The sequence below is a fragment of the Sorex fumeus genome, unplaced genomic scaffold (genome assembly GCF_029834395.1).
Source record: "Sorex fumeus unplaced genomic scaffold, SorFum_2.1 ptg000093l, whole genome shotgun sequence".
NCBI classification, from domain to species: domain Eukaryota; kingdom Metazoa; phylum Chordata; class Mammalia; order Eulipotyphla; family Soricidae; genus Sorex; species Sorex fumeus.
Genome location: NW_026606150.1, coordinates 3,869,919 through 3,897,041, shown reverse-complemented (window position 1 = coordinate 3,897,041; position 27,123 = coordinate 3,869,919). Strand labels below are relative to the sequence as shown.

At 63.0% G+C, this 27,123-nt stretch overlaps 3 protein-coding genes across 5 annotated transcripts; 1 reads left to right on the top strand and 2 right to left on the bottom strand.

The window, feature by feature from the left end:
- Window positions 1-1,156: 1,156 nt before the first annotated feature.
- On the bottom strand, window positions 1,157-10,586 carry KCNK4 (potassium two pore domain channel subfamily K member 4). The gene is made up of 8 exons (XM_056131750.1): window positions 10,569-10,586; window positions 9,235-9,503; window positions 5,225-5,348; window positions 4,978-5,138; window positions 4,613-4,799; window positions 3,948-3,970; window positions 3,530-3,688; window positions 1,157-1,631 (listed from the first exon to the last, which is right to left on the bottom strand). Coding segments are annotated over exons 1-8 (1,275 nt in total). The 5' UTR covers window positions 10,570-10,586; the 3' UTR covers window positions 1,157-1,280.
- Window positions 10,587-12,297: 1,711 nt separating this feature from the next.
- GPR137 (G protein-coupled receptor 137) lies at window positions 12,298-14,955 on the bottom strand. The gene is made up of 7 exons (XM_056131712.1): window positions 14,483-14,955; window positions 14,331-14,380; window positions 13,560-13,785; window positions 13,309-13,458; window positions 13,078-13,206; window positions 12,863-12,981; window positions 12,298-12,715 (listed from the first exon to the last, which is right to left on the bottom strand). Exons 1-7 carry the CDS (start codon window positions 14,837-14,839, stop codon window positions 12,556-12,558), a joined length of 1,191 nt encoding a protein of 396 aa, XP_055987687.1. The 5' UTR covers window positions 14,840-14,955; the 3' UTR covers window positions 12,298-12,555.
- Window positions 14,714-26,867, top strand: BAD (BCL2 associated agonist of cell death). 3 transcript variants are annotated; one of them, XM_056131736.1, is made up of 4 exons: window positions 14,714-14,827; window positions 16,895-17,080; window positions 26,079-26,272; window positions 26,614-26,867. In XM_056131736.1, exons 2-4 carry the CDS (start codon window positions 16,903-16,905, stop codon window positions 26,737-26,739), a joined length of 498 nt encoding a protein of 165 aa, XP_055987711.1. In that variant the 5' UTR covers window positions 14,714-14,827; window positions 16,895-16,902; the 3' UTR covers window positions 26,740-26,867. The 3 variants fall into 3 exon arrangements, with proteins under 3 accessions (XP_055987711.1, XP_055987710.1, XP_055987709.1); XM_056131735.1 differs by lacking the exon at window positions 14,714-14,827 and adding an exon at window positions 15,958-16,245; XM_056131734.1 differs by lacking the exon at window positions 14,714-14,827 and adding an exon at window positions 16,519-16,650 and having other exon boundaries at window positions 26,614-26,866.
- The last annotated feature ends 256 nt before the right edge of the window (window positions 26,868-27,123 follow it).

The window sequence follows — 27,123 nt, the reverse complement described above, 5'->3', positions numbered from 1 at the left end:
TTCACTGACCTGTATATAGGCTTGTCCCGCTCTAACAGCTTCCTCAGGCTGATCTTATCCGTGAAGGTGCTGGACTTTTGCAGCGAGATGTTCTCTTCGGACTCCGGTCTTTTCCAGATGTGCATGAGGGACTCTTTGCTGACGCTCCACTGAGGATCAGTCTTGGAACTTGAGTAACTGCTCTGTGATTCGAGGTCTTCATAGATTATGTTCAGGGACACAGACCCATCCACCTGTGACAGCGTGGCCTTGGTCCACAGATCCCGGATGTCCTCGGGCGGGTTCATCTTGTACAAAGACTTGGACAAACCAACACCTGTATACAAGGAGGGAAGCCGACCGGCCAGAACAATGGTACAACGGGGAGGGCGCTTGCCTTGCACGCAGCCGACCCGGGTTCGATTCCCAGCATCCCATAGGGTCCCCGAGCTCCACCATGAGTAATTCCTCAGTGCAGAGCCAGGAGCAACCCCTGAGCATCGCTGAGTGTGACCCAAAAAGCAAAAAAAAAAAAAAAAAAAAAGGAGGAAATCACAGGGTGGGGGGAGGGAGGGAGGGAGGGATGGGGGTCAGTTGCCCGGACTGGGGGCTGAGGTAAGTAGAGGAGGGTGTGGGCAACCCTAGAACCCCAAAGCTGAATGACAGGGTGGCACCTGGGGTTGGTCTGGGGTCTAAGTAGGGGGCGGGAGGCGGTCTTACTTTGTTAAGCTCCTCCTCCAAGGTTCAGCCCCAACGGTTTCTGTGGCCAACTGGCATGGGGCGAGGGGTGGGGGAGGTCGCGTTCCAGAAGGCCCAGGGGGGTCTCGAGACGGAGGGGTCACGCCACAGCACCCCCCCCACCCCCTCTCCAAGCCGCAGGGCCAGACTGGTTGATCCTAAGCCCAACTCCCAAATCCGCTGCAGGACCAAAGTTCCCCTTCCCTCCCCCCGCCCCTCACAACCTGGCCAGTCGCGGGAAGGAGTGGCCTGGGGTGGGGCGCCTGCCTGTCCCCCTGACCGGTCCCCCCAACCCGGGGGCCCGACGCAGGCACGCACAGCCGCCCGCCGAGGTGCACACTGCAGGTTTATTGATACAGGCTTTGAGGCACGGTCGTGAGATGTGAGGGCCGGGCCGGGGTCTGCAGATGGGTGCGCGCCCCCCGCCCCCCTCCCCCCGTCGCCGGCGCCCGTCGGGTCGAGAAGAGGGTTCTTTGGTCACACAAGCAGAGCATGCCGGGGAGAAAGCACTCGGACAGCATCCCTGGGGGAGACCCGGGCGGGCGGGGGTCCCGGGGGTCCCGTCACACGGCCGCGCCTTTGCCCCGCGGCCTGGCGGGCTTGCGGGGGCCGCTGGGGGGCCGGCGGCGACCCCGGGGCGCGCGGGGCAGCGCGCAGTTGCGCTCGCTCTGCGTGTCCGAGGACTCGTCGATGAACGCCAGGTTCTCGCCGGGGTAGTCGAGCGCCGACGGCGTGGGCGTGGGCGGGGACGGGGGCGCGGCCTTCTCGGGGGGCTCCGCGGCTCGCGGCGGGGAGGGCGGCCGCGGGGGCGCCTTCTCGAGCGGCGGCGCCGAGGCCCCGGGTCCCCCGCGGTGCGTCACTCGCGCCGTCACGGTGCCCGTCCAGCTGGCCGCCTGCGCCGTGAGGCCGCCCACCTGCGCGCAGGAACGGAGGGGAGCGGGGTCCGCGCGGGTCCTCCCCTGCCAGGCTCCCCCTCCCTCCCGCACGGGTGCCCCTCCGGCCCAGCACTTTTTTTTTTTTTTTTTTGCTTTTTAGGTCACACCTGGCGATGCACAGGGTTTACTCCTGGCTCTGCACTCAGGAGTTACTCCTGGCGGTGCTCAGGGGACCATATGGGATGCTGAAAATCGAACCCGGGTCGGCCGCGTGCAAGGCAAACGCCCTACCCGCTGTGCTGTCACTCCAGCCCCCAGTGTTTTTTTTCTTTTTTTGCTTTTTGGGTCACACCCGGCAATGCACAGGGGTTACTTCTGGCTCTGCACTCAGGAGTTACTCCTGGCGGTGCTCAGGGGACCATATGGGATGCTGGGAATCGAACCCGGGTCGGCCGCGTGCAAGGCAAACGCCCTACCCGCTGTGCTATCTCTCCAGCCCTGGCCCAGCACTTTGCTGAGAAAAACCGCGTTTTATTTCAGCTCTTTTTTCTCTGTCCCCCAGACACCTTTGGGCTTTCTCAGCCAAGCTGGGTGACCGCCTACAAATGATCTAGTTAAATGGGAACTTCAGATAAATGATCCCCCCCAAAAAAAAATCTCTGGAAGAGCATATCCAGGGGACAACTGGGAGGCACTAGACATTATTTGCTATTTCCCTGATATTCGCATTTTACTGGGCCTCCTTCCTGCTTAAAAAATAAAACTTGGGGCTGGAGCAATAGTACAGTGCGTAGGGCGCTTGTCTTGCCTGCCTGCCACTGATTCGGATTCAGTCCCCCGCCACCCCACATGGTCCCCGGAGCACTGCCAGGAGTGATTCTTGAGTGCAGAACCAGGAGAAACTCTTGAGCATCTCACTGGGTGAGTCACCCAGGAAAACAAAATAAAATAAAAGTTTTGGGCCTAAACCTTTTGACCCCCAGAACCTAAATAAAATAGAATAAAATAAAACTTGACTTTTGGGGGCTGGAGCAATAGCACAGCAGGTAGGGCGCTTGCCTTGCACGCGACGAACCCTGGTTCGATTCCCAGCGTCCCATATGGTTCCCTGAGCACCGCCAGGGGTAATTCCTGAGCGCAGAGCCAGGAGTAACCCCTGTGCATCTCTGGGTGTGACCCCAAAAGCAAAAAAAAAAAAAACAACAACTTGACTTTTGAACCACTCCTAACAGTGCCACCCACAAGGATGCTCTGGGCTGCTTCTGTGGTGCTGGGACCCAGGGGTGCCAGGGAGTAACCCTGAGCTCACCCAAGAAAATGAACACAGCAAGTAAGGCACTTGCCTTGTATGCTGCCACCCAGGTCCCATCTCTGCTGTGCCCTATAGTCCCCTGAGCACCACCAAGAGTCACCCCATGTGTGGAGGCCAGAGTAAGCCCTGACCACCACCAGCTGTAGCGCAAGAACAAGCCACTAAGCAATAAGCACAGTGGGGAGGGTGTTAGCCTTGCAGGCAGCCAACCCAGGTTCGATCCCGGGCATCCCATATGGTCCCCCAAGCAGCGCCAGGAGTAATTCCTGAGTGCAAAGCCAGGAGTAACCCCTGAGCATCGCTGGTGTGACCCAAAAAGTCACCCTCCCAAAACAAAACAAAAACAAAAACACAAGGCCCACTTGATCCCTGCACTGAATAATGTCCTCTGCCAAGCACCATCAAGTGCGACCCCCAAACCTCAAAACCAAAACTCCAGCGTGCTGAGCATATGTTCCAGCATTTGAGCCCTCTCCTGTCCCCGGTCCCCAAAATCTCACACCCCACCATCAGAGCAGGGACGGCATCACCCACACCAGCCCAATCAGCTCCTCATCCCAGGCTTGGCCCACCCTGGGCAGGGGAGCTGGCTGACTTTCCGCTGGCGCCGGCCTGCACCGCCTACCTCTGCCCGTGTGCGGCGGGAGACAACTCGCAGCCAGTTCCCGATGGTGGTGAGCACCGAGGCAAAGTAGGCGAGGCCAAGAAGGATCCAGAACCACACGAGTGGCTGGTAGAAGGAGTACTTCTGGTTGGGGCTGGCACCTGCAACACCAGAAACAAGCTCATCCTGGCACCCACTTCCCAGCCTCTTTGAGAGATCTGCTCTCCTGGCGGGCCTGGGGAGAGATTTCAGCGGGCCAGGCACTTCCCTGGCCAGGCCAACTTGAGTTCAGCCCCCAGTACCCCACAGGGTCCCCTGAGCCAAGCCAGGAACAAGAGCTGAGAACCGCCAGGTGTGGCCCCAAAACAAAACAAAACAAAACAAAACAAAAGGAGCTTCTTTCTTGGAGCTAAGCCTGCAGGAAGTGTTACGTGCCCACAGGCTGGCACATATAAACACTTGCTCGGGGAACAAGAATTTGGCATTTGGGACTGGAGCAATATAGCACAGCGGGTGGGGCATTTGCCTTGCATGCGGTTAACCCAGGTTCGATTCCCAGCATCCCATAGGGTCCCCCGAGCACCGCCAGGAGTAATTCCTGAGTGCAGAGCCAGGAGTAACCCCTTGTGCATCGCTGGGCATGACCCAAAAAAAAGGGGAAAAAAAAGAATTAGCGTTTGACAGTCACCTTATTTATTTATTTTGCTTTTTGGGTCACACCCGGCGATGCTCAGGGGTTATTCCTGGCTCACGCACTCAGGAATTACTCCTGGCAGTGCTCAGGGGACCCTATGGGATGCTGGGAATCGAACGTGGGTTGGCCATGTTGGCTGCGTGCAAGGCAAACGCCCTACCCGCTGTGCTATCGCTCCAGCCCCCTTGACGGTCACTTTAACCAGTGAGTGAGCACGTGCGAGGGTGCAGGAAGGCAAGAGAGTCGGGGTGCATGGAATACGCAGCCGGGCACTCACAGGAAGGCAGCATTCCACAAGCGGCCACTGGGGCCGGGGGGGGGGGGTGAGGGGGGAGGAGGAACGTGGCCAAATGCATGTAGACCGGCAAGCAGGCACAGAGCAGGCAAGGAAGGAAGAAACTCCGCCTCACCGGCCACGTAGTCCCCGAAGCCGACCGTGGTGAGCGTCACGATGACGAAGTAGAGGGCCTCCAGCTCGGTCCAGCCCTCCATGGAACAGAAGACAAAGGTGGGCGCCAGGACGAACAGCAGACAGCCGACCAGCAGGAACAGCAGCGCCGAGAGGACCCGGACCAGCCCCGGGGGGACGTGCCACTTCTGGGGTGGGGGGCGAAGGCGGGGAAGGAGAGGCAGGATGGATGGAGGATGGAGGATGGAGGAGGCACCCGGCCCCTCCTCCCTCACCTCCTCCCCGTCCCCTCTTTTCACACCTGCTGGCGCTGGTCAGGGACTTAGGGGTGCGATCCTGAGGACATGCAGGGTACGAGCAGCTCACCAGGAAGATGGCCTCGATGTGGCCGATGCCGCGGCGCAGGGAGGAGCCCAGCCGGTCCCCGACTCCTGCCAGCAGGATCCCAAAGAGAGGAATCCCCACCAGCGCATAACAGATGCAGAAGACGCGGCCCGCGTCCGTGCGCAGGGCAGCGTTCCCATAGCCTGGGCAGAGGGGGACCAGGCAGGAGGTCGAGGGGCTGCCTCGGTCCCTCCGGACTCCCCTCCACACACCCGTCCCCGTCTCCCACCAATGGTGGTGATGATGGTGCCTGAGAAAAAGAAGGCGCTGCCCAAGTTCCAGGCCGAGTAGTTGCTGTGATTGGTGGAGTTGGTTCCGGGGTCTGCACCCCCTCCCAGGGCATCTGCCACCTCCTGCGGGACAAGGTGCAGAAGGAGGAAGCTCAGGCCTCCCCTCCTGCCCTGACTCCTGCCACCCTTCTCTGCTCTCCCCTAAAGCTGTCCCTCATCACACACTTCCGGTCCTGCTCGCCACCTTGGCTGAGGAGTGAGTATATGAGGCCCGACTCTGACCATCCTATTTCCGCTCTGACCGTGGTTGGGGTGCCCAGGCCGGGTCCAGCCTTGCTGCGCTGGGGCCTGGGGCCAGCTCATTCTCTCTCTCATTCTAGGTGTTGGGAATAGGGTGGAAGCGGGCCAGAGAGACGGCTCGGGAGGTGAAGCCCTTGGCTTGGAAATGGGGAGGATGAAGCCAGCATCTCGTAGGGCTGTTATGAAAATTGTTTTGTCTCAGGGTTGTGGCCACACCCAGCTGGACTTCGAAATCCCTCCTGGCAGTGCTTGAGGGCTGGGGGTGGGGGGTGGGGACCAGATGTAGTACTAGGAATCAGAGTGACAAGAGTGAGCAGTGTTTGAGGGTACCATCGGCCCCCAAGAATGACTCCGTCTTGGGGCTGGAGAGATAGCACAGCGGGTAGGGCGTTTGCCTTGCACGCGGCCGACCCGGGTTCGATTCCCAGCATCCCATATGGTCCCCTGAGCAACGCCAGGAGTAATTCCTGAATGCAGAGCCAGGAGTAACCCCTGTGCATCTCCGGGTGTGACCCAAAAAGAAAAAAAAAAAAAGAAAAAAATGACTCCGTCTTTTCAACAACCCACTTCCCCCTGCTTCTCTGGGAGCGGATTTGGAGTCCCTTTCCTGAGAGAAGACTTAGTGAGGGCTGGAGTAGTGACCTGCGTTGTGTGTGGAAAACCTAGGTTCGATCCCTGGTACCCCATATGATCCCTAGGCCCCACCAGGAGTGATCTCTGAGCACAGAGCCAGGATTAAGTCCTGAGCACCATTGGGTGCAGACAAAAAATAAATCTATTGAAAGATAAGGACCTTCCCTCCAGAAAGGCACATATCTACCATCACTTTCTTGTTTTTTTTCTTTTTGGGTCACACCCGGCAATGCTCAGGGGTCAGTCCTGGCTCTGCGCTCAGAAATTACTCCTGGTGGTGCTTGGGGGGGACCATATGGGATGCTGGGGATTGAATCTGGGTTGGCCGCGTGCAAGGCAAACACCCTAACCACTGTACTATTGTTCCAGCGCCTACCATCACATTTTATCTATTTATTCTTTGGGGTTTGGGAGGGGTCACAGACAGTGCCCTTTAAGAGCTATTCTTGGGGGCTGTAGCAATAGCACAGAGGGTAGGGCATTTGCCTTGCATGTAGCTGACCCGGGTTCGATTCTCAGCATCCCATATGGTCCCCTGAGCACCGCCAGGAGTAAATCCTGAGTGCAGAGCCAGGAGTAACCCGTGTGCATCGCCGGGTGTGACCCAAAAAAAGCAAAAAAAAAAAAAAAAGAGCTATTCCTGGCTTTATGTTCTGGGAACCAGAGGCTGGAGATCAAACAGCGGTGAGTGGAGGCCAGCACGTACCCTAAACTACCTCTCCAGTCCCTGTACCATCCCACTTTGCAGCCCTACCTGGACGGTTCTGCTGGGTCTGCCAAAACCCCAAACAAACCTGCACAACACAATAGATGTTCCATTAACTGACTCGGGAGGGGGGTCTGTTCAAAAGCATGCCTCCCCAAGTGCCGAGTCGGGGGTGGGGTGGGGGGGGTTGTCTAACGGGCTGCAGAGGGCTGCCCCTGAGAGCACAGAACTAAGGCACAAAAAGAGAAGAGCAGAGATCAAGACCTACTTTGCGGGAAAAGAAAAAAAAAAGACCTGCTTTGGGGGGACCAGGAAGAACGCTCCAAGGGTTTGAGCGCAGGCCAGAAGCTCCATCCTCGGCACCGTAACCTCCCCCCCACCCCCACCCCCTGAGCCTGAGCACCAGTAGGAGCCACTGATGAGCACGGAGCCATGAGTAGCCCCTGAGCACTACCAGATGCCATCAAAGCCAAAACACTGTCTTCTTTCTCTCTGCCCTGATGCTCTTCAGCAAGACCTGTTGCAAATGAATGTTCCCGGCCAGCTGCCCCACCCATGCCTTCCAGGTCTGACCTCACAGCCCCCCTGCTGACACCCCTTCTCCGCATCTCCAGGCCTCTCTCCTGGGACGCCCATTTGGGAACTCAAGCCGGGTGTTCTGTTTTGCTCTTGCTTTTGGCTCTTGGGCCACCCACAGCAGCGCTAGGGTCGTGCTGGGGATCGAACCTGGGGCCGCCCGCATGCGCCGTCAGGGCCCATGGCGCTCCCTCACCCGCTCTGAGAAAGCTCTGGCCTCTCCCCGCAGCTCTGCTGCCATCCCAGCCCCTGCGGTCATGGTCATCTTTAATAAAGCCAAGAACTGAAGTGCATGATTCAAAGTGAGGTTTTATTTTGCGACACTTTCCAGTAAAGGGACTCCCTCGGGCCACGCCTTTGCCTTTGTGTCTATTCTCACTCATTTCCGTTCACGATGAGGTGGTAGCAGCTAACCTCCCCTCCCACCCCCCAGTTCCAGAAAACACTTCACAAGTCCCTCCAGGTGCCCTGCTCCCGGCTCTGCCAGTCCCTTGCCCTCAGCAAGACACGTCCTATTCCAACGGCCCACGCGGCCCCTTAGCTCCTGCTGGCCTGGTGCAAGGCCAGCACAGGGCAGAAGGTCATAGGTCATAGTGCAGCGAGGAAGGTAAATTCCCTTCATGCTACTTCTGGTGGTGACCTTGCTCTCTCCAGGAGTCACCTGCTCCTAGTCTGTCCCATCTTCCAGGTGTCACATGTGCCTGTCACCCCTCATGCAGCCCCTAGCAGTCCCCCTTCCTGATGACAGCCCGCAGTAGGACTGTTCCCATCCTTCTAGCAGCTTCTCTCCTTAGTTTCCTTTTTCATGGGGGGGGGGGGGGTGCGGGGGAGGATATTTCCATTGTGAGGATAAAACAGGTAAAGTAGGTCAACTTTCTGCCCCTGTGCCCTGCGCTCTTGCCCAGGCGTCTCTGAGTCTTGCTCTGGTTCTGGGAGTGACAGGAGAGGTGCCAGGCTGCCTGTGTCCTGGCCCCACCCCGTGTCTGCCTGGCTCAAGTCCTGGCACCCTGGAACTTGTCAGGGACACCCACTGCCCTGGGCAAGCGGCGGACAGGAGCTTTCCTCTTCCAGAAAGGCCCTCCCTTATTCACACTGGGGCTCTGCCGTGCGCGGTGACAGCAACAGAAGTCAGGCAAAGCCACAGCGGTGCATGTCAGGGCAATGGGCAAGCCGGTGCCCAGCGCCTTCCTTGGGCAAAAACCCGCAATGACCTCCATCTACCCTGGCCGTGCCACTCTGGAGCATGAGGCCCGGCGGGGAGGGCCGCTGACACTGGCATCTGGAGGGGCAAGGACAAGCGTTAGGGGGCAGGAGCTCCCCGAGATCAGTGGTACCTGCCTAGACACTCCTCCACCTCCCCATGTTCCTTAGTCTCTTCCCTAAGGCCTCCGTCCAGTGTGGAGCCGGAGTGAGCAGAGACAGTCTAGATGGACAGGAATCCAGGTGGGCATCCTAGAGGGAAGCTGAAAGCCCCCTGCTGGGGCGCCCTGTATTCTACCTGCACCCCTAAGCCAGCAAGTCAGCCTGGGAAATGGGGCGGCTCTCGGGGAGCCGACAGGGCTGTTTCTTCCTCTTTCCCTCAATCCACCGCATCAACCTGGAGTGGAGGGGACAGTCCACTGCCACAGACCCCCGTGTCCCTGCATCCCCCCCAACTGAACACACAGCGACCTGGACCCCAGTCCCTGCGCCGCTCCCTGCCAGCTGCACCCTGCCTCCATTGGTCAATGGGGGGCCGGGCCCTGGGACCCTGTGCCCTCCGCTGGCCGGCTGGGCAGGCGGCCACCCACGCACCTTGATGAATTGCCCCAGGTCCTGCTCGCTCACGCTAGGATGGGCCCGCAGGAACTTCTCTCGGGCTTCCCCCAGCTCCTTCTGGGCCTGCTGCTCGTGGGGCTGCTCCAGGGTCTGGAACACCAGGGCGCCGGCCACCAGGTACAGCAGCACCAGCGCCAGCAGCGCCAACAGCGTGGAGCCGCGCATGGTGCGCCCGGGGCCGCGGTGGCCACTCCCTCGGGCCGCCTGGGGGGCCCCGGCCGGGAGTTCCTGGGGAGCCGCGGTCACTGCGGGCACAAGCAGCAATGCTGGGATCAATAGCTGGCCCGACACCCCCGCTCCTTCACCCTCAGCCCCCACCCCCTGCATCCTTGTTGGTGCCCTGGAGCCCGGCCCCCGCTGCCCACAGATGTCTTCCGCTCACACCTCGGTCCCTGAGCACCTGCTTCCAGTGCGCCCCCGCTCGCTCGGGGCTCCCCCTTACCTCCGCGGCCAGCCCTCAGCCCCCGGGCCGGGAGAGAAGGTGGGAGAAGAGAAGGGCAGCGGGCGAGGGAAGGAAGGGGACCGGAGGGGCCGGTGGGTGGGCGAGGCGGGGGCTGGCGAGAGGAGGCTGGGAGGAAGCGGGGTCGCTCGGCGCTGCCAGGGACCCGCGCGGAGAGGGCGCAGGGCGGAACCCGCATGTCCACTGCGGCTGCAGCATCTTCGTGGCCTCTGGCTGCTCCGATGGGCCGCGGACTTCAGGGTCCCCTAGCGCCCCACGGGGCTTTCGAGGAACCCAGGGGCGGATCCCGTAGAGGCGAAGGGGTGGGGGAGGCGGGCGCAGAGAGGGTGACGGGAGGGGGGCCCCGAGGAGGGGGTGGAGGGTGGGGGACGAGAGCAGGGTCGCGGCGGTGCAGCGGCTCCCAGGACAGCTGTCTGCCCCCGGCCCCCGGATCGCGGTGGCGGCGCCCACGCACCCACCGGCGGGCACAAAGCCCCGCGCGCCCACGCGGTCCTCGGGGGCTCTCCCGCCGCTCGCGCTGCCCGGGCTGCAGGTGCGCGGGGCGCCCGCACACTCCCGCGGGCGGGCTCGCGGGCACCCCTGCACCCCCAGGGGCCGCGCGCTCGGCCCGGGCACCCAGAGGTCCCCGCCCACGTGTGCGCACACCCGCGCACCCAGCCCGGCCCCGGGCGGCCCGCAGCTCGCTCCCCCCCACCCTCGCCTCCCCACGCCTTCACGCCGACGCCCGGGGCGTGACGGGCGGGCGGGACCCGCGGCCGCCCGACTGCCGGAGGCGCCGGGCACGGACGGCGGCGCCCCCCGGCCCCGGAGTCCCGCCCGCGCCCGCCCGCGCGCTCCGCCCCGCACTCACTGTCGGCCCCGCGGCGGCGGCGGCCCGGGCTCCCGCACCGCCTCGCCGGTGCCGGCTCGGCCGCGGAGGCGGCGGCAGGGGCGGAGCGGGAGGCCGGGGCCGGGGCTGGGACCCCCCCCTCCCGCCGCCAGAAGCCCCCCGCCTCCCGCGTTTAACCCTTCCGGCGCCGCGCCTCCCTCCGGGCCGCGCCCTCGCCTCCGGCGCCGCTCCCCCACCTCGCACCCTCGCGGGCGCGTTACCTACCGCCGCCCGGTCTCCCCTCCCCCCCGTGGCCTCCCGTCTGCTGGGCAGGGGCGCGGAGCCCCGAGAGGGGTCGCCGCCGGCTCCTCCTTGGGGCCAGCGCCCCGCTAACCGGCCGGCGCGGCGCTCACTCCGGGCCCCGGCTCTGCGCTCGGGTTGCCCGGCCCGCGGGCTCAGCGCTCTGCGGAGATGTGACACAGCGAGACCGAGTGGTGGGGATCGACGAGGGTAACCTGGACTTTCAGGGACCCGGTCGCGGGAGTCTCGCTTGGTTGCTTCTGCAACCCCCGGCCCGCGGTCCGCTTCCAGCTTGGGAGTGAGGCTGCACCCCCTCCCCCACACCCAGCAGCCAGGGCCCAGCTGGTCCTGGAACTCCACCCTCCGTCATGACCCACTTTTACCTACAGCCCCTTGGTCCCCAAGTGGCCAAAGACCCTCCACTTGTCCCGGGTCCTCTGGCCTCAAAGCGGGTGCTGGAGACCCACCCAGGGTCAGCCACCTGCAAGGTGGCACTTAAGCCCTCCTGTGTGTTTTCCCATCAGGGCTGGTGTTTTTTTGTGTGTTTTGCTTTTTGGGTCATACCCCGCGATGCACAGGGGTTACTACTGGCTCTGCACTCAGGAGTTACTCCTGGCTGTGCTCAAGGGACCATATGGGATGCTGGGAATCGAACCCGGGTCAGGCCTTGTGCAAGGCAAACGCCCTCCCCGCTGTGCTATCTCTCCAGCTGGGGCTGGTGGTTTTAAGGCTGGTCTTCGCACCTGACCATCTCCTGAAAGTAAGAAACCCAGCTCCCCAGGATGGGTGCCTGTCAGTCGCTTCGGGTGCTGTTCTGAGCCTTCCGAGGTGGCTGGCTAGCTGGGAGAGCTGCCGGGAGCAGGAGCCCACATGGCGCCCACACGGCACGCCCAGGGAAGCTGTTTACTGCTGGCCTGGTCCAGCGCTGACTTCCACTGGGCGCCTGAGATGCCCTCTCGGGGGCTGCCCCTGGCCTCCGCTGCCAGGTTCCAGCACTCGGAACAGCTGGGGTATCCGAGGGTCAGGAGACCCCATGGAACACCCAGCACAGGGCTAGAGCGGCCCTACCAGGTCGCTGACAGCACTCTGGGGGCAGCGGGAGCTTGGCTCCCGGAACCATCCTCGCGGCCAGCCCCACGCCCATCCGGATCAACCCCTCTGCCGCCGGCCTCCACCCACCCTGGTCCTGAGGGACAGGCGAGGCATGACGCAGTGGGCAGAGGGTACTCTGCAGCCAGGGCTGCCAGTGACCAGAGCCCAGGCCCCAGGAGTGGGCAGACGCCTGACCTGAGGAAGGGAGGAGGGGACAGTGAGGCGTCTTGGGGTCACTATGGAAAGTGTTCCGTGGGGAGACGCAGGAGAGGGCAGAGGCCTCTTCTAGTTCCCCGGGTCACTCAGACTGGGGGTCACCCATTCCCCTGTCCCCCCCCAGGAGCCAGCCACAGGTGACCATGAAGCGAGCACTGAGACAGGTGAGCAGACGGCCGCTTTATTGAGTGATGGCGCGGGGCGGCCAGTGTCGCAGGTCAGGCCACAGCGCTAAGGGCCGAGGGGACGCACAAGCTCACTACAACAGGAGTCGCAAGGAGCCAGTGGGGGGCTGGGAGGTTGGGGTGGGGGGAGCCACGGCCCCCCAGGGGTCCTGCACAAGAAGCAGCAGCTGAACTTGGCACAGGGGCTGGGGGGTGGAGGCTGGGGTTTTTTTGGGGGGGACAGACAGTGCACGGGCTCACGTCTGGGGGGTGGAGTAGAGGCTGTGGTAGTGGCTGCTGGGTCCCAGCACCTGGGAGAAGAGCAGGGGGCTGGTCCGCGTCTGGCTGCTCCCGTACCAGGCTGGTTCCCGGCCCACGGTGCCGTACCAGCTGCCCGAGCCCAGGCTGCCCGACAAGCTGCGGGCGGAGACACGGGTCAGAGCGGGTGACCGGAACCCCTGGCTCCTGGGCCACGAGAGCCAGCTCGGGGCGCCTCCGCCACCCCGCGGAGCCACCAGGACCCCATGGAGCAGGCTGGGGCCGGCCACGCACACGCGCGCCTACCTGGTGCTCTCGCCCCGGCTGTGCTCCCAGGAGCAGGCCTCGTCCTCGCAGTGGCTGGCGCGGTCGAAGAAGTAGGATCGGGAGCCGGACACCTGCCTGCTGAGGGTGCGGCTGGTGCTCTGCGGAGAGGCGCCAAGATGCCGACTCACCCCGCCACCATGCTGTCCCGGTCACCTGCCTGCCCGCCCGCCCCGGGAGCCCCACGGGAGCCTCACCAGATCTTGCGGGGGCCGGTGCACCCGGAAGAAGCCCACCAACAGCGTGGTGGGCAGCAGCTCCCACACAAAGAGAATGAGGCCGAACACTAGGTAGCCCTTGTTGCCCAGGTCATTCACCAGGTCCGCCTGCGGGGAGGAGGAAGGCCGTGCCGTGCCAACAGCCCAGGGGTCCCGGGGAATCCCCCAGATTGGGTCCAGGCTGAGGCAGAGTGGGGCGGGACTGCCCACCTGATCAGAGACATTGTACCAGTCGTAATCGAAAGCGTCCAGCCGACTCCTGGGGGCCAGGGCCAAGGCCGCCAGGTTGTAGCAGGCCCGGCTGGCATAGAGCAGGACCATGGCCCCACCCATGGCTGCGGCCTGGCACACGCTGGTCCCCTGGTGCAGACGACGACAATCAGGGAAGGGAGGCTACAGCTTCCGCACTGTCCCCAAGCCCCCGCTGGACATGGGCCCGTGAGGGGCGGGGGGTGCCCTACCTTGGCCTCCAGATAGATGCTGGTGGATGGGGCGCGCCGGGCGACCAGGCAGAGGCAGGCGGCAAGCGAGAGCGCGCAGAGGACAAAGAGGGAGTCGCTCACCAGCACGCGCACCAGCAGCAGGGCCCAGGGCTGCGTCCGGCGCCGGTGGGACAGCACCGCGCAGAGCACGTTCACCAGCAGGAAGAGCAGAGACGCCCCCACGAAGGCCCCACGTACGGCCAGCCTGCAGCCACGGCACCATCAGTCCCAGCCCTGGCCCTGCACTGCACCCGCCCAGGGGACCCTGGGGTCTCCAGGTAATGCCAGCCTCTACCCTCTCCTGTTCAACCGAGCAGCTGACGCAGGGCCCCAGGAGGTCGGCGGGGGGGTGGGGGGTGCCGCCAACCGTGGCCTTGAGGGATGAGCCTCTCCCTGGGGGTCAGAAATCTGGGTGTGGGCCCAGATCCGCCTCCTGGAGGCGTGTGACCTTGACTAGGCTGCGTTCCCCTGTCAGGGCCTCAGTTTCCCCAGCTCTCCAATGTGCCCACCAACAGCCTCCCCGTGAAGCGTAGGAACGAGAGGAGCGTGACTGCTCCTCAGAGACACAGGAAAACGGCTGAAGGCACCGTCCGAGTCACCCCAAAGTGCAGCTGGCTCTGGAGAGCCCCCCTCCCCCCATCACTGCAGGGACACCTGCCCCAGACGCGGGCTGGCCCAAGCTCTCCGCAGCATCCCTGGCCGGCGTCCCTTCACCGAGAGGCCCCGAGCCCACGGTTGCCCGTTACTTACAAGCCCCGGCTCATCTCTGGCCGACGTTTCGCCTTAGCCTTGAACACCACCTGCCGGGGAGGGGGGGAGAGGCCAGCCTTCCTCTGGGCCCTGGAGACCCGGCGCCCCGCGGCCCCCTCCCCCTCAACCCTCACCGGGGACCACCCCGTTACCTGGGCAAAGTAGAGGTTCATGAGGGTCAAGGTGAAGAACTGCAGGCAGACGGGGCAGCAGTAGAGCAGCCAGAAGGGCAGGGGCCCCAGGCGGTTGGCCCGAGGGGTGTCTCGGAAGTAGAAGGAGAAGAGGGTGGTGCGCAGGGCGGCCCAGAGCAGACACAGCGCCAGGAACACGGTCTGGTAGCTGAGCCGTTTGTGCCCGTACAGGAGCACCAGCCAGAGCTGGGCATAGACGGAGAAGAAGAGCAGCGCGTACAGGGTGGTGTAGGCCGCGGTCAGCCCCAGGGTCACGGCGGGCGGCAGCGCGGGGACCAGCCCGGCCGCGGGCACCAGGCCAGACAGGTTAGTCTCCATGCCAGGGGGCCCGCGGGTCCAGCGCAGATGGATGGAGGGGCTGGCGGGGGGCCAGGGAAATAAATACGGAGGGGTGGGAGTTGCAGAGTGCCGACAGACAGACAGAGACGGGGGCGCGGGGCCCCTGACCCTTCCGGGGGCGCCGGCAGCCGCCCCCCTGGGAGTCCTGGCTCTGGGCCCCTCACTTAGGGGCGTGGACGGACAGACTCTTTCGGGCAGAATGGGGGAGTGGGGAGTGTCGCCTTTCTGGGCCGACCCCCGAGCCGGGGCGCGGGGTCGCGGCCGGAGAAGGGGTCCCTGGCCCTGAGAGCTCCGAGTCGAGTCGTCCCGGCGGGAGGGGGAGAGCCAGCCGGTGCGCCCCCGCCCCCTCCCAGGGCTCAGGGCAGCGGTCCCTGCGGGGGGCGCTCAACGCCCGGCTCTCCCCCTCCCCATAGTGAGGGGCTCTCTCTCCCCTCCAATAATCCAAATGGGGGTGGGGGGGCTCTGCCTGCGGTCTTCGGGCTTCCGGACGCTGTGGCCAGCCCGGCCCCCCGCCCCCCGACTGCGTCTACTCTCCGGACGCGGGGGGCGGCCGCCGCCGTATCCTCGGGCCGCCGCTGGGGCAGCCGGCTCCGGTCGCTGGGACCCGGGGCTCGGGCTCCCCGGCTCCCGCTGCTCCGCCCCCTCCTGCGCCTGCGCGGGCGCCGTCCGCTACGCAAACTGCGCAGGGTTGGACCCCGGCGCCGCAGCCCCGCGCCGCGCCCGGCGCGCAGCGGTTCGAGAATTGGCGCGCACTGCGCCGCCGGCGGGCGCCAGGGGTTACGGGAGGCGGCGGGCGGCCCAGCGGCCCGAGCCGCGCCTCATCCGGCGGGCGTCTGGGGAGCCCGTCCCCGGGGTCGCCGGCTCTTGCTGGCTGGGGGGCCGTCCAGAACCCTCGATTCTCTTCCCCATCGCCAAAGCCGGACTGAGCCGCTCGGCCGGGGGCGGTCACGACTCCCCACTCAGCGGGTCTCGAAGGAAACTTCCGCCCACAGCCAAGATGGCGTCCGGGCCCCGCCCCCGGGCCCGCGCGCGCGCCGCAGCCGCCGCCGCCGCCGCCGCCCGCACCCGCGCCCCGGCCGGCCGCAGGGCCTGCTCACCTGGCCGGCCGCCCGCCCGCTCGGGGAAACCCCCGCGGTCCTCCGGTCTCCCTCAGCGGGGCCCCTGCCCTACTGCGCGGGGACGGTCATCCTGCGAGGGAGGAGCCTCCCTCCCTTATCTCGATATGGCGCGGGGAGTGGCGGCTGGTGGGGAGAAGGAGGGAGCGGGACTTTCCGACCCGGTCACCCGATCCAGACGGAGCAGTGACAGCAGGAGCAGTTGCATCTGACGGCGGGGCTGCAGTCACGGCTCTGCGAAGGGCTTTCACCCACAGTAACCCCCTCTCGGTGTACAAGTTCCCGGGTTCCCGGGGGAGGTGGCGGGATCCCCATCTCACAGGGGTGAAAACTAAGGCTCAGCGGAGCCGAAGGGCTTGTCAGCAGAAGCCGGCCTCCAGGCTTCGAGTGGAGAATCCAGAGAAGCCCCTCATTCGCTCCCACGCGAGCTTCAGCCCTGGGAGATCGGGGGGCCGATCGCCCGGAGATGAAGCACCGAGGAGGAAGGCGGCGGGCCGGGCCGGGGGCGGGGCAGGCACTGCAGGCCCCGCCCCTTGACCCGCCCTAGTGACGTTTCGAGAGCTGATTGGGCCGGCTCCGTGACAGTTTCCGTTGCCCTGGCAACTAGGGCTGGGTTCTCTCTGGGCTGGAGGGAGGCGGCGGGCCCGGGTCAGGGGCCTTGAGACCGGGCTTGGGGTGAGATCTGTGCGCGGTCCCCACGGGCGGGCGGGCTCAGGCTTCCGTATCCCCGGGGCTCCGACAGAAAAATCTAGGTTCCGGGTGGACGGGCTGAGCCCCCGACCGGGCCAGACTCAGCGGACAGATGGGGCCCGGGGAGGCTGGGGGGGCGGTGCAAACGTGGGGCGCGTTCCCCCACCCCATCTGGCCACCCGTTTCCCCCTAGCTGCACGCCTAATGCCTTTCCATCTTACCCCCACAGCCCAGAGCATGTTCCAGATCCCAGAGTTTGAGCACAGCGAGCAGGAAGACTCCAGCCCTGCAGATCGGGGCCTGTGCCCCGGCCCCACGGGGGCGCGGCTGGGTAACCACCGCAGCACGGCCCCCGAGCTCCTGTGGGAAGCTGGGCACCAACACGAGCAGCCGGCTGGTAGCAGCCACCATGGAGGTAGGTCCCTTGCCGCATCCCCTCCCTGCCTCTCTCCTCTCTCCCTGCAGCCTCCCTAGCCCCATCCATGCTCACTGGGCGCCTCTGTAAGCCCAGAACCTCTCTGCCTCAGCTCCCTCATCTGTAAAGGGGTGCAGTTAATCACCACCACTGTGGACCTGTTGGATCGTTAGCAGAGATGTGTAGGAAGTGCATATTACAGCGTGACTGCTGACAAAACAGAGCTGTCTGGGTGGCCAGGCAGGTAGTGGGTCTGAAAGGGGAAGTCACGTGACTAGGGTCCCACTTGGGCATTTCCTGTGGTGGGTGCCAGGCCCCTGCTCTGGCCTCTCCTTCCCCTGGGGTCTAGCTTTCCAGCTTCCAGGCAAAGTCTTCCCACCCCGGGCCATACTGGAGACTCAGGCACAGTTGCCTGGGGTACATGATCCCCAGAGACAAAGGACCCTACTAGGCTGCTGGCCTGTGCATGTGAGAGGGGGCCTGGGGGTGCCGTGAGCGTTACCCACCTGGGCACCTGGCACGCCCACATAGAACACAATCCGCGTGCCTCCCTGAGTCCACCCTACTGACTCCAGCCCTATCTGTAGGAGCAAGAAACTTTTTTTTTTTTTTTTGCTTTTTGGGTTGCACCTGGCAATGCACAGGGGTTACTCCTGGCTCTGCACTCAGGAGTTACTCCTGGCGGTGCTCAGGGGACCATATGGGATGCTGGGAATCGAACCCGGGTCAGCCGTGTGCAAGGCACGCCCTACCCGCTGTGCTATCTCTCCAGCTCCCCCCCCCTTTTTTTTTTGCTTTTTGGGTCACACCCGGCGATGCTCAGGGGTTACTCCTGGCTTTGCACTCAAGAATCACTCCTGGCGGTGCTCGGGGGACTGTATGGGATGCTGGGAATCGAACCCGGGTCGGCTGTGTGCAAGGCAAACGCCCTACCCGCTGTGCTATTGCTCCAGCCCCAGGAGCAAGAAACTTTTTATGGTGGAGAGATTGGGGATCATACCTGCTGTGCTGGGGGCATCCTCAGCTGAGGGGGAAGGAATTCTTCCTAAGGTCCTAGCCCCCTCCCACCCCAGCACCCTGGTTTCCAAGACTTCCGCCGCTTTCCCAGCAGCTCTCCACCCCCTCTGGGAAGTCTCCCCCATCCCCCAGTGCTTGCTTTGCTGCTGTCACATCTGCAAAGAGGGGGACCTCAGGCCAAGAAAGAGATAAGAGTCTTGGCCCTAGGGAAGAGGATGAGACGAGACAAACAAGTCAGTGATAGAAGGTCGGAAGGTTAGCAGGCAGTTAGTTCTCCAGTGTTTGGGGGTCCCAGGTTGTGGGGCCGGAGTTGCCAGGGAGAGTGATTTTCACTGAAGTCATCCGGAGGCAGCCTTTGGGAGGAGACTATGTTGAACTGGGACCCGAAGGGGTCAGAGGTGAAAAGTTCCGCATGCGAGCTGCAGGTGGAGGGAAGGCAGATGCAATGGCCCTGAGGTTGAATCTGGCCCTGCAAAGAGTAGGGGGATATGGGGGGGGAGGGGCTTGGAGGGTGCTGCCGGGTTGGCCTGGCGGGAATGAAATCTTGATTTGCGCAGAGCGGACTGGTGTGACTCAGGCACCTGTGCTGACTCTGTGAGGGACAGAAGCAGGGTAGGGCCATAAAGTAAGAGCTGTCTCTGCATGTGTGTGTGTGTGTGTGTGTGTGTGCGTGTGTGTGTTTACCTACGCCTGGGCTGGGTCCGTAGGAGGCATAAGGACGTGGACTCTGGGTTTCTACTGAAGGCAAAGCTGGCCAGTCTTAGATTGGAAGTGGGGGTGCGAAGTAAGAAAAGGTGCCCATGGGCTGGAGCGATAGCACAGCGGGTAGGCTGTTTGCCTTGCACGTGGCTGACCCGGGTTCGATTCCCAGCATCCCATATGGTCCCCTGAGCACCGCCAGGAGTAATTCCTGAGTGCAGAGCCAGGAGTGACCTCTTGAGCATTGCTGGGTGTGACCCCCCCCAAAAAAAAAGTGTTCAGGATGTCTGCGGGGTGGAGTGGGGGGGCCTGGCCTCAACCTCAGGGAGGGTGGGAAAAGTGGGATGGGCAGGCAAGAGCCGGAGCGTTGGACCAGAGAGATAGCTCAGCGGGGAGGCATTTGCTTTGCCTGTGGCTGACCTGGCTTTGCTCCCTGGGACCCCATATGGTCCCCTGAGGCAGCCAGGAGTAAGCCTGAGTACCTAGGATTGTGGCCCCAGAATCGAAACAAAAAAAAGAGCTTGGTTTGGGCAGGTCAGTTGAGCCGTGCCTTTGGGTGGCGATTTCTAGTAGAGATTGTTTTGTTTGGAAATACTCATTTCTTTTGCATTTCTTTTGTGTAGGAGCCCCACCTGGCTCTCCTTGGGGGGGTGTATGGTTGCCGAGGGTCAAACCTGGGCCTTCTGGTTTGGGTTTTGGGCCATATCCGCCTGTGCTCAGGGCATACTCCTGGCCAGCTCAGGGGACCACATAGGGGTGCAGGGGATTGAACCCAGGTCGGCGGCCATGTGCCAGGCAAGCGCCTCACCGGCCGTACTCTCTCCGGGAACCCAGGTGTCCTGCCTGTAAAGGTGGGCTCTCGCCCACTCACCATCTCTCCTGCCCTCCAAACTGGTTTTACGCAAGGGGTTTCAGTCACTGACATCCGGTCTGGTAAGGCCCTGGGAACTGGTGCAGACAGAACAGCACCCAAGCTGTACCTGCAGCCCCAGGGAAGAGGGGAGACAGCACCCAACTGGCCCGTTTTCCAGGAGGACCATGTGCCGGGGAAGGGCCAGTGGCTGAAGCTGATGTCCTGCGGCCCATGTGGCTGAGGAGTTTAGGGCTATGGGAGGGGACCAAGGCCAAGAGCAGAGTTGCCCTTTGCAGCGGGGCTGCTTGGCCCGGCCCACGACCCGCACAAGGGGGCGCTTTTCTGCTTTTGAGTTTTTTGGCTTTGGACCTACATCCAGTGGGGTTTCTCCAGGCTCAGAGTTTGGGGGTCCCTCCTGGCAATGCCCAGGGAACTATGCCAGGCCTGGATTGAACCAGCCACGCAACACTCGCCTCACCAGCTACTCCCAGCTCAGTGCTCAGGGTACCACGTGGTGCCAGGGTCAGAATTCAGGTGGGGGCTGGAGTGATAGTACAATGGGGAGGGCGTTTGCCTTGCATGTGGCCAACCTGGGTTTGATCCCCGGCATCCCATATGGTCCTGCAAGCACCGCCAGTAGTAATTCCTGAGTGCAAAGCCAGGAATAAACCCCTGAGCATCGCTGGGTCTGACCCAAAAAGGAAAAAAAAAAAGTGTCAGCATTCAGGTGTCCAGCATCCACTGCCCAGGCTCAGCCTATGAGTGGTCTTGCTGGGCCCTGTTTGTTTGGCTCTCGGGCCACACCCGGGAGTATTCAGGGCTTCTTCCTGATTCTGGGCCCTGATATGTCCCAGCCGTGCTCAGGAAATAGTGTGGGGTGTTGGGGATGGCTGTCACTCTGGCCCCTGGGGTGTTCTGTTGTTCCTTTTTTTAAGGTACTTACTGGCAGGACACATGCCTCCCATCCCCACCCCAGCACCTCTGAGTGTGAACCCAGTTTTAAACAAACAGAAAATGTGGAGTGCTTTTAGAGCCCTGAGCACAGCTGGGTGTTGCCCCCAAGCCAAAACAAGCAAAAAAGTGGACTGCTTTGAGTGTTTTGCATGCCTCACTTCTGGGTTCCATTTCTGGCACATACAGGGGCACCCCCACCAAAAAGAAAAAAAAAGAAAGAAAAAAGAAAAGAAAAAGATGAAAGAGCCAAAAAGATAGTACAGTGGGCAGGGTACTTGCCTTGTACATGGCTCACCAGGGTTTGATCCTGGCACCCCACGGGGTCCTCCCCCCTCCCGCCTATGAGCAATGTCAGGTGTGACCCAGAAACCAAAAGAAGATGAAAAAAAGCATTTTAAACCTGATGGGAATCACCCATGGCGGGGAGGTGAAGTCGGATGATGTGGGAGCGAGTCTGACACTCAGGAGGGGCTGTGTGGCCTTGGGGGGGTCACAGTGGCCTCGGGGCTTGGCGGGGGAGGGGGGCTTGGCGGGAGGTGTCTCTCTGAGCAGCAGTGAGGGCGGGTGAGGCCCAGCCCTGGACAGCAGGAGTGCTGGTTTGGAGTGGGCGTCCGGGCCAGGGCGGGCCAGGGGCCAACACCATGGTAGCCAGTGCTGAGCTTCGTGGCCTTGAATCTCAATCGAGGACCGCCCTCTCCTCTCGTGAGACTTGACCCATTGTGGCCGTCTGTGCCGGGGGTGGGGTGGCCATGCAGTAGGGGAGGAGCCAGGGAAGAGCAGTGTGCCAAGATCGGGGTGAGCTGGTGGGCTGGCAGGCGGGAAGCTGGGGTGACCTGTGCAAAGTAGGGGCTCCCTGGGCCGAAGAGATAGTATAACGGGTAGGGGGGTTTGCCCTGTCCACTGCGAACCCAGATTAGATCCTGGCATCCCATATGGTCCCCCGAGCACCGCCAGGGGTGATTCCTGAGTGCAGATCCAGGAGGAACCCCTGAGTACCACCAGGTGTGGCCCCCAAACAAAACAAAACAAGATGCAGAGCTGGGTAGCAGGATGGGGCGTCCACCTGAAGCCCCCCAGGAGGGCTGTGGGACCACGCCATGGACCACACGGGCCTTCCTAAGCCCGGGTTTCGGTGCCAGGGCCGAGAGGCAAGTGACTGTTCTCCATAAAAGACCCCAAAGTGCCAGGGACCCCCTGCTGAACGCTCTGTTCCCTCCTGCCACCTGGCCCGGGTTTCCCGCGGGCTGGGACTGTGGCCACTTTGTGTGGCGGGACAGACCCGGCGCCAAGTCAGTCCCCAGCAAGGGCAGGTGCAGGGGGAGCATGGGGAGGGGGGGGAAAAGCAGGGCACAGTGGGGTGTCTGGGGGGCGGGAGCGAGCTGGACACAGGGCTGGAGGCCGGTGGAGCCTTTTCCAGCCGGGCAGTGGAGCTTCCGGCGCCGGCGCGACTTCCTTTCCTTCTCTCTTGGTGCTGGGCCACACCCGGCAGTGCTCGGGGTCACGCCCAGCCTGCTCAGAGCTGGAACCCAGGCCTCTGGCAAGGCCTGACTCCTGGCAGGGCCCTGGGGACCAGAGGAGGCGGGGTTCAAAGCAGAGCTGGCCTTGTGCATAGAACTACCCCCACCCAGCCTCTTGAGTCCTCTCTCTCTCTGGCCCTGCCTCAGTTTTCTTCTCTGTGAAATGGGACCAGGGGCCAGAGCGATGCCTCAGTGGGCTGAGCATGCCCTTTTGCTTGCTTGCCGCCTGGGCACACCCACTGACACGGGGACGGGGGACTGGCCTCTGAGCACGAGTCAGGAGTAGCTCGCGCACCTTAGGGGTGAGTGAGAGACAGTGCCAGGGCTGCCCCTGCGGTTATGGGGGTGCTTGGTATTGCTGTGGAGAGGCCTGCCCTGAGCAGACTCGGGGTGCTGTTTGCAGAGGTGAGACCTGGTCAGGGCCAGGAGGTGCTGCAGGGGTGAGGCCAAGAGAGACGGAGAACTTAGAGCAGGGCTGGCAGCTCCAGCCCCATGCCGAACCCCTTGATTTGGGCAGGGCACTGGGGCTACGCCCAGGGCTCACTCTGCAGTGCTCAGGGGACTTTGGTGCCGGAGGTGAAATTCCGGTCTGCCGTACCTGTTATCTTTACAACACCAACTGCCTCTTTATTTTTTATTTATTTATTTTTTTTTTGCTTTTTGGGTCACACCTGGTGATGCACAGGGGTTACTCCTGGCTCATACACTCAGGAATTACTCCTGGTGGTGCTCAGGGGACCATATGGGATTCTGGGAATCGAACCCAGGTCGCTGCATGCCAGGCAAATGCCCTACCCACTATGCTATTGCTCCTGCCCCTGCCTCTTTGTTAAAATAAGATCTTCCCCAGAGCAGCAGTGCAGCAGGTACCTGGGTTCAATCCAGGCACCCCATATGGTCCCCCAAGCACCACCAGGGCTGATCCCTGACCAAGAAGAGCTTTAGGGGCTGGAGAGATAGCACAGCGGGTAGGGCGTTTGCCTTGCACGTGGCCGACCTGGGTTCGATCCCTGGCATCCCATATGGTCCCCCAAGCACTGCCAGGTGTATTTCCTGAGTGCAGAGCCAGGAATAACCCCTGAGCATCGCTGGGTGTGACCCAAAAAGCAAAAAAAAAAAAAAAAAGAGCTTTAAGTCCTGAGTACTGCTATACACACACACACACACACACACACACACACACACACACACACACACACACATATATATAGGCCCCTCCCCCAGCAGTGCTCAGAGGCTGCCAGGTTATACCCAGCAGTGCCTGGCATGGCCTCGAACATGCCAGGCCTGGGCCCCACCATGGAGCACTTTCCCCCCAGTCTCCAGACTTCTGCTCACGTAAAGCTTCTGAGTTCAGTGTGTCATGGTTTTTGTCTGTTTGGGGTTCACACCACGGGGAGGTGTCCAGGATCAAACCCGGGCTCCCACCTGCAAAGTGGGCGCTCCTGCCACTGAGCCGTCTCCCCGGCCTCAGTTTACCTCGAAATCAATGCCAATCTGCAGGGAAGCAGGTGAGGAACGCCAGCTGCCCATGCTGCGGTCCCCAGGTGACAGCATCGTGGATGCAGCATGGCGGAAGCTCAGGCGCTGTTGGCGGGGACATTGGTGGCAACTCGCGCGCTGGCCATCCTTTTGCATTTTTCAGCAATATCCTTGCTGGCCAGGAAGGATCTTCCAGACCCCCTCAAGTGGCCTTAGGGTGTACTAGGTGTCCCTGTAGGGTATGCAGGGCCAAGAAGTGGAGAGCTGGCTCGGACCTTGTGTCCAGCTCCTTGAATTGGGGGTGTGTCCAGCCCCACCCACTTTCCCAGCAGCCCAGGGGGGCAGTTATTTAAGAGCTTTGCTCTGCTGGACACCCCCCCCCCCCCCCCGCTCCAAGCCGCAGAGGCAGTGGGAGCACACAGGGCTGGGCACACACCCCAGGCCCACCCTCAGCGAGGAGGTGGCCCCTCCCTCCCCTGCCCCTCCTCTGGGAGGCAGCCGTGCCCTGGGTGTGTGGGGTGCTGTTGAGGGTGCAGTGGTTTGGGGCTGTGTTCTCTCCTTCCCCTGAGTCTCTCGGGAACATTCCAGTAGGCTGAGGGACAGGGGTACAAATGGCTTGGGGTGGGCTGGAGAGATAGGACAGTAGGGAGGGCGTTTGCCTTGCACTCAGCCACCTGGGTTTGATCCCCGGCATCCTATATGGTCCCTCAAACATGCCAAGAGTAATTCCTGAGTGCAGAGCCAGGAGGACCCCTGAGCATCGCCAGGTGTGACCCCAAAACCACAAAAACAAAAATAGTGGCCAGAGAAGGCCCAGGTCCTCACATTACCCCGATAGTAGCTGAGCTACACCACGGCCCCCTCTAGGGGTGTCAGTGATGATGGTGCGAACGCCCCACCCACTGGAGTTTTCTGTGGGGCAGAAGATCCCGAACAGCCTCTCCAATCAGGGTCTCTGGGGAGGCAGCCGGTTCTGCTGGATAGCCAGATGTGGGTCCCACTGTCCCCTACCAGCTGTGTGACCCTGGGAAAGTGGCTTGCACTCTCTGTACCCCCATGTCTCCTGGGTAAAGAGGGGGCAGGGGGTGGCCTAACCCTCAGGGATGCGGGTGTCATGGATTGAATATACATGGCCAAGCTCCAGGCCGCTTAGTAAATTCTGTTCCACTTGCTCTGATTTCCGGTTGAGGGGGCAGTGCTCACTGGGAACTGCCACTCTGCCTCTGGGCAGCTGTGCCTGTGGGTTCTTAGGGCCCACAAGGAGACACAGTGCTCCCCGAGCACCAGAGATGCCTGGCGGCATGACACATGCCCCGTTACCCACCTCTGTAATAGCTTGGCACCTGTCACTGGGAGCTGGGACGGGAAGGGGTGGCACCAGGCGCTGTGGCATCAAAGCTGTGGCCCTGTGGCCCCTGCAGCCCACAAAGCGGCCCGCCCCCCTTGGTCCCCCTGCCCGTTCCCAGACACCTCACCATGAAGCGGGGCCTGCCTGGCCTTGGGGCCAGCTTGGTGACACCCGCCAGCTATTCTGCCCACCTGCTCTCTAGGTTTTTCTCAGCCTCAAATCTGGAGCCCTGGACAGGAGTTGGGGGGAGAGGGAGTTGTTCCCCAGAAAGCCCCCCCGGGGGCTGGAGATAGTCCAGTGGGCAGGGTGCTAGTGCTACATGCAGCCAACCTGGGTTCTGTCCCCAGCACGACTTAGGGTCCCCAGGCCCTGAGACAGGAATGAGCCCGAGCACAGCTGGGTGAGGTGCCAAGACAAACAGGCCTTCCTGGCAGGCAGCCTCGCCCTGGCCACGGGGCAGGGCCACTGGCCTCCATGCCTCTCCTCTCCCTTTATTACTGAGCTGAGTTTGCGGGTTTGGGACCCTGGAGGGTGTGGTTCCAGGTGGTGGGGTGAGATAAGGCCAGACCCAGGGCCCAGCCTTTGCACAGTGGCCCTTCCAGCTAACAAAGCACCTTCTGGCAGCTTCTGGCAACCTTTCGTACAGGCCCAGAGGCAGGCGGAGCTCCAGGGCCACCACTGGCCTCAGGGCCAGCGTGGAGGTGCCATCGCCTCAGGATGCAGGGAGGATGCAGGGAGGATGGCAGAGGGACAGGGGAAAGTGCTCCACACCTGGTACCCAGGAGGAGGCCCAAGTCAGGACTGGGCACCCCTGCAGAGCTGCCCCATGGGTGACAAGTGACCTCTCATCAGGGGTATCAGAAAGCCCCCAGCAGAGGCTCCCTTTGCACTGACGACTCTTCCTAGACCCCCAGTTCCGTGGGAAGCTCAGAGGAATCATTCTCTACCCACATCCTTATGGGGCTCAGTGGTGTGGGGCGCAACTAAGTTACTGTCAGTTCTCTCACCCCCGGCTTCCCTGGATCTACAGGGGGTCGGCCGAGGTGGGCACCAGCGTGCTGGGTGAAAGACATCGGCGGGGCTGGGGGCTCGGACGAGCTAAGGTCGACGTCACCCGACGTTCTGCAGGCGCTGGGGCTGCGGAGATCCGGAGCCGCCACAGCTCGTACCCGACGGCGTCCGAGGAGGAGGATGGTCTGGACGAGGAGGAGCTCAGCCCCTTCCGGGCCCGCTCGCGCTCGGCGCCCCCCAACCTGTGGGCCGCACAGCGGTATGGCCGCGAGCTCCGGAGGATGAGCGACGAGTTCCAGGGATCCTTCAAGGTGAGCACCGGCGCGGCGGCTGTCCTCCGAGGCCCCCCAGTCATTGGCGCAAAGGCCACCCGTTCGGGCGCCCCCGGGGTGTTCGGCCGCAGCTTCTAAGTGCTAAATCTGCGGTTCCAACCAATCTGAGGCTCGAGGTGGCCCTCGTCCGGCCCCTGCACGGTTTTCTAGTCTTGATCCGGCCCCAGCCCTGAGGGCCGCAGCGACCGCGCGCTTCCAGGGAAGCGATCGGGGACCCTCAGCGCTGGCCGCGCTGGCCACGCCGGGGACGCGCGAGTCCGCGGGGAAAGGAAGGGTCCGCTTATCCTGCCTTCTCTCCCTTTCCTCCTGCCCCCCCGGAGGGACTCCCCCGCCCGAAGAGCGCGGGCACCGCCACGCAGATGCGCCAGAGCCCCAGCTGGACACGCGCCATCCAGTCCTGGTGGGACCGCAACGTGGGGCGAGGAGGCCCCGCCCCCTCGCAGTGACCTTCCGCCCGGAGTTCCCGCCCCCGTCGGCGCCATCTTTGTTGCGGGCGGAAGTGCCTCCCGCAGAAAGAGCGAGCGGCTCGCCTCCCCTTTTCCGGAAAGAGACGTGCGGGCCTCCCTGGCCCGGCTCTTCCGGCGCCTGCGAGGACCAGGGAGGGCCGGAGCCCCTCGGGAAGTTTTGAAAAGTCCCCGCTTCTCGCGCCGGAAGTGGCGGGCCGCTGTGCCGCCTCCGCCCGCGAGCGCCCTGCCCTCCCCGGGGACGCCGCGGGGCGATGCGCGCCCGCCCGCCCGCCCGCAGCTACGTGCGAATAAAGCCCGTGTCTGTGCCACCGCGCCTGTCCTTGTCGTCGCTTGGGACGGGGAGCGCGAGCGAGCACTGTCCCC

Bases quoted from the DNA above. Each gene is read 5' to 3' on its own strand.
- KCNK4 (XM_056131750.1), bottom strand. The intron at 5,349-9,234 runs GTGCGTGGGTGG...CTTGTCCCGCAG, and splicing joins ACCTGGGGCAATTCATCAAG to GAGGTGGCAGATGCCCTGGG. The intron at 3,689-3,947 runs GTGGGCACGTAA...TGCCAGGATGAG, and splicing joins GTGTTTATATGTGCCAGCCT to CTTGTTTCTGGTGTTGCAGG.
- GPR137 (XM_056131712.1), bottom strand. From the start codon at position 14,839: ATGGAGACTAACCTGTCTGGCCTGGTGCCCGCGGCCGGGCTGGTCCCC. The intron at 13,459-13,559 runs GTAGGGCACCCC...CGTCTGCACCAG, and splicing joins GCATCTATCTGGAGGCCAAG to GGGACCAGCGTGTGCCAGGC. The intron at 12,982-13,077 runs GTGAGGCTCCCG...GCCTCTCCGCAG, and splicing joins ACCGGCCCCCGCAAGATCTG to AGCACCAGCCGCACCCTCAG.
- BAD (XM_056131736.1), top strand. From the start codon at position 16,903: ATGTTCCAGATCCCAGAGTTTGAGCACAGCGAGCAGGAAGACTCCAGC. The intron at 17,081-26,078 runs GTAGGTCCCTTG...GACGTTCTGCAG, and splicing joins TGGTAGCAGCCACCATGGAG to GCGCTGGGGCTGCGGAGATC. The intron at 26,273-26,613 runs GTGAGCACCGGC...GCCCCCCCGGAG, and splicing joins AGTTCCAGGGATCCTTCAAG to GGACTCCCCCGCCCGAAGAG.